This window comes from Sceloporus undulatus, unplaced genomic scaffold (genome assembly GCF_019175285.1).
Source record: "Sceloporus undulatus isolate JIND9_A2432 ecotype Alabama unplaced genomic scaffold, SceUnd_v1.1 scaffold_18880, whole genome shotgun sequence".
Taxonomy (NCBI): Eukaryota; Metazoa; Chordata; class Lepidosauria; order Squamata; family Phrynosomatidae; genus Sceloporus; species Sceloporus undulatus.
In genome coordinates, this window is record NW_024821795.1 from 1 (window position 1) to 1,790 (window position 1,790).

The window sequence follows — 1,790 nt, forward strand, 5'->3', positions numbered from 1 at the left end:
GGGAGGAAGGAAGGAAGGAAGGAAGGAAGGAAGGAAGGAAGGAAGGAAGGAGACAGCTGAGGGAAAGAGAGAGAGAGAAAGGAAGCAAGCAAGGAAGGAAGAGCAAAAGAAAGAAAGAAAGAAAGAAAGAAAGAAAGAGACAGCTGGGGGAAAGAGAGCGAGAGAGAGAGAGAGGAAGGAAGGAAGAGAAGAGAAGAGAGGAAAGAAGAAAGAAAGAGACAGCTGACGGAAAAGAGAGAGAGAGAAGAAGGAAGGAAACAAACAAAAAGACAGCTGAGGAAAGGGGAGTCAGAGAGAGAGGGGAAGGAAAGAAAGAAGGAAGGGCAGGAAGCAGCTGGGAAAAGCGAGGGAAAGAGAGAGGGATAGAAAGTAAGGAAGAAAGAGAAAAAGAAAAGGAAGGGGAGAAGGGAAGCAGAAACAAGAAAGAGGGAAGGAGACAGCTGGGGGAAAGAGAGCGAGAAAAAGAGAGTGGAGGAAAGAAAGAAAGCGGGAAGAAAAGAAAGTGGGAAGGAGACAGCTGGGAGAAAGAGGGAAAGAGAGAGGGGGAAGAAGGAAGGAAGGAAGGAAGGAAGGAAGGAAGGAAAGAAAGAGACAGCTGAGGGAAAGAGGGAGAGAGAAAGAGTGAAGAAAGAAGGAAAGAAAGAAAGAAGGCAGGCAGGCAGAAAGGAAGAAAGGAAGGAGAAAAAGTGGGAAGGGGACAGCTGGGGAAAAGAGAGAGAAAGGGAAAGGGGCGAAAGAAGTAAAGAAAGAAAGAAAGAAAGAAAGAAAGAGGGCAGGAGACAGCTGGGGGGAGAGCGAGGGAGCTGGTTGGCTTGTGGCGAGCCCATCAGGAGCCCCCTCCCTCCCTCCCTCCTTCCCTCTCTCTCTCTCTCTCTCTCTCTCTTTTCCTGGGAAGGCGGGTCTTGCTGCTCCTTCGCCCGAAGCGCGTCAGAAGCCTCGCGCTCCAACTTCGCCTTTTCGGCCGGAGGAGGAGGAGGAGGAGGAGGCCAGGACTGCGCCCTTCGTCGGCCGCCGAGGAAGCAGAGCAAGAAGCAGTAGAAGAAGAAGCAGCAGCAGCAGAAGAGGAGGAAGAAGAGGAGGAAGATCCCCGAGAGAGAGGGAGGGAGGGAGGGAGGGGGGCAGAGGAGGGAGAAGGAGAAGAAGAAGACAAGAAGGAAGAAGAGGAGGAGGAGGAAGGAGGAGGAGAGCGGGCCGGAGGGCGTCAGATCCGGGGGCCCTGGCCCTGGCCTGGCCCGCTGCTGCTTGATGCGGGCTGCTGCCCTGGCTCGAGTGCCATGTCGTACCCTCAGGGCTACCTCTACCAGCCCTCGGCTTCCCTGGCCCTCTACTCCTGTCCGGCCTACAGCCCCAGCGTCCTCTCCGGACCCCGGACCGATGAGCTGGGACGCTCCCCCTCCGGCTCGGCTTTCTCGCCCTACGCCGGATCCACCGCCTTCAGCGCCGCTTCCCCGGGATACAACTCCCACCTCCAGTACGGGGCAGACCCCGCCGCCGCAGCAGCAGCAGCCGCCTTCTCCTCCTACGTGGTAAGAGAGCCCTGGAAGCCGAGGGAGGGAGGAAAGGGTGAGGACTAGCGCCTTGAAGGCTGGCCTTTCACAGCCCTTCCCGACTTAGGGCCACCCGAAAGCCCTTCCTCCCTTCCCTTCCCTTCCCTTCCCTTCCTTCTCTCCCTCTCTCTTTTTCCTCTGCTGTCTCCTTCCTTCTTTCTTGATTCCACTTTCCTTCTTCCCTTCCCTTCCTTTTCTCTTCTTCCTTTCTAGCCCTCTCTCTCTTTCTCCCTTTTCCCCAGC

General features: G+C 56.0%; 1 protein-coding gene across 1 annotated transcript; it reads left to right on the plus strand.

The window, feature by feature from the left end:
* Positions 1–1,143: 1,143 nt before the first annotated feature.
* Positions 1,144–1,526, plus strand: LOC121918597 (iroquois-class homeodomain protein IRX-5-like; the record flags this gene model as incomplete). Its single annotated transcript, XM_042444619.1, has 1 exon — positions 1,144–1,526. A coding segment is annotated over exon 1 (252 nt), but the record flags the coding sequence as incomplete, so codon positions are not given.
* Positions 1,527–1,790: the final 264 nt, after the last annotated feature.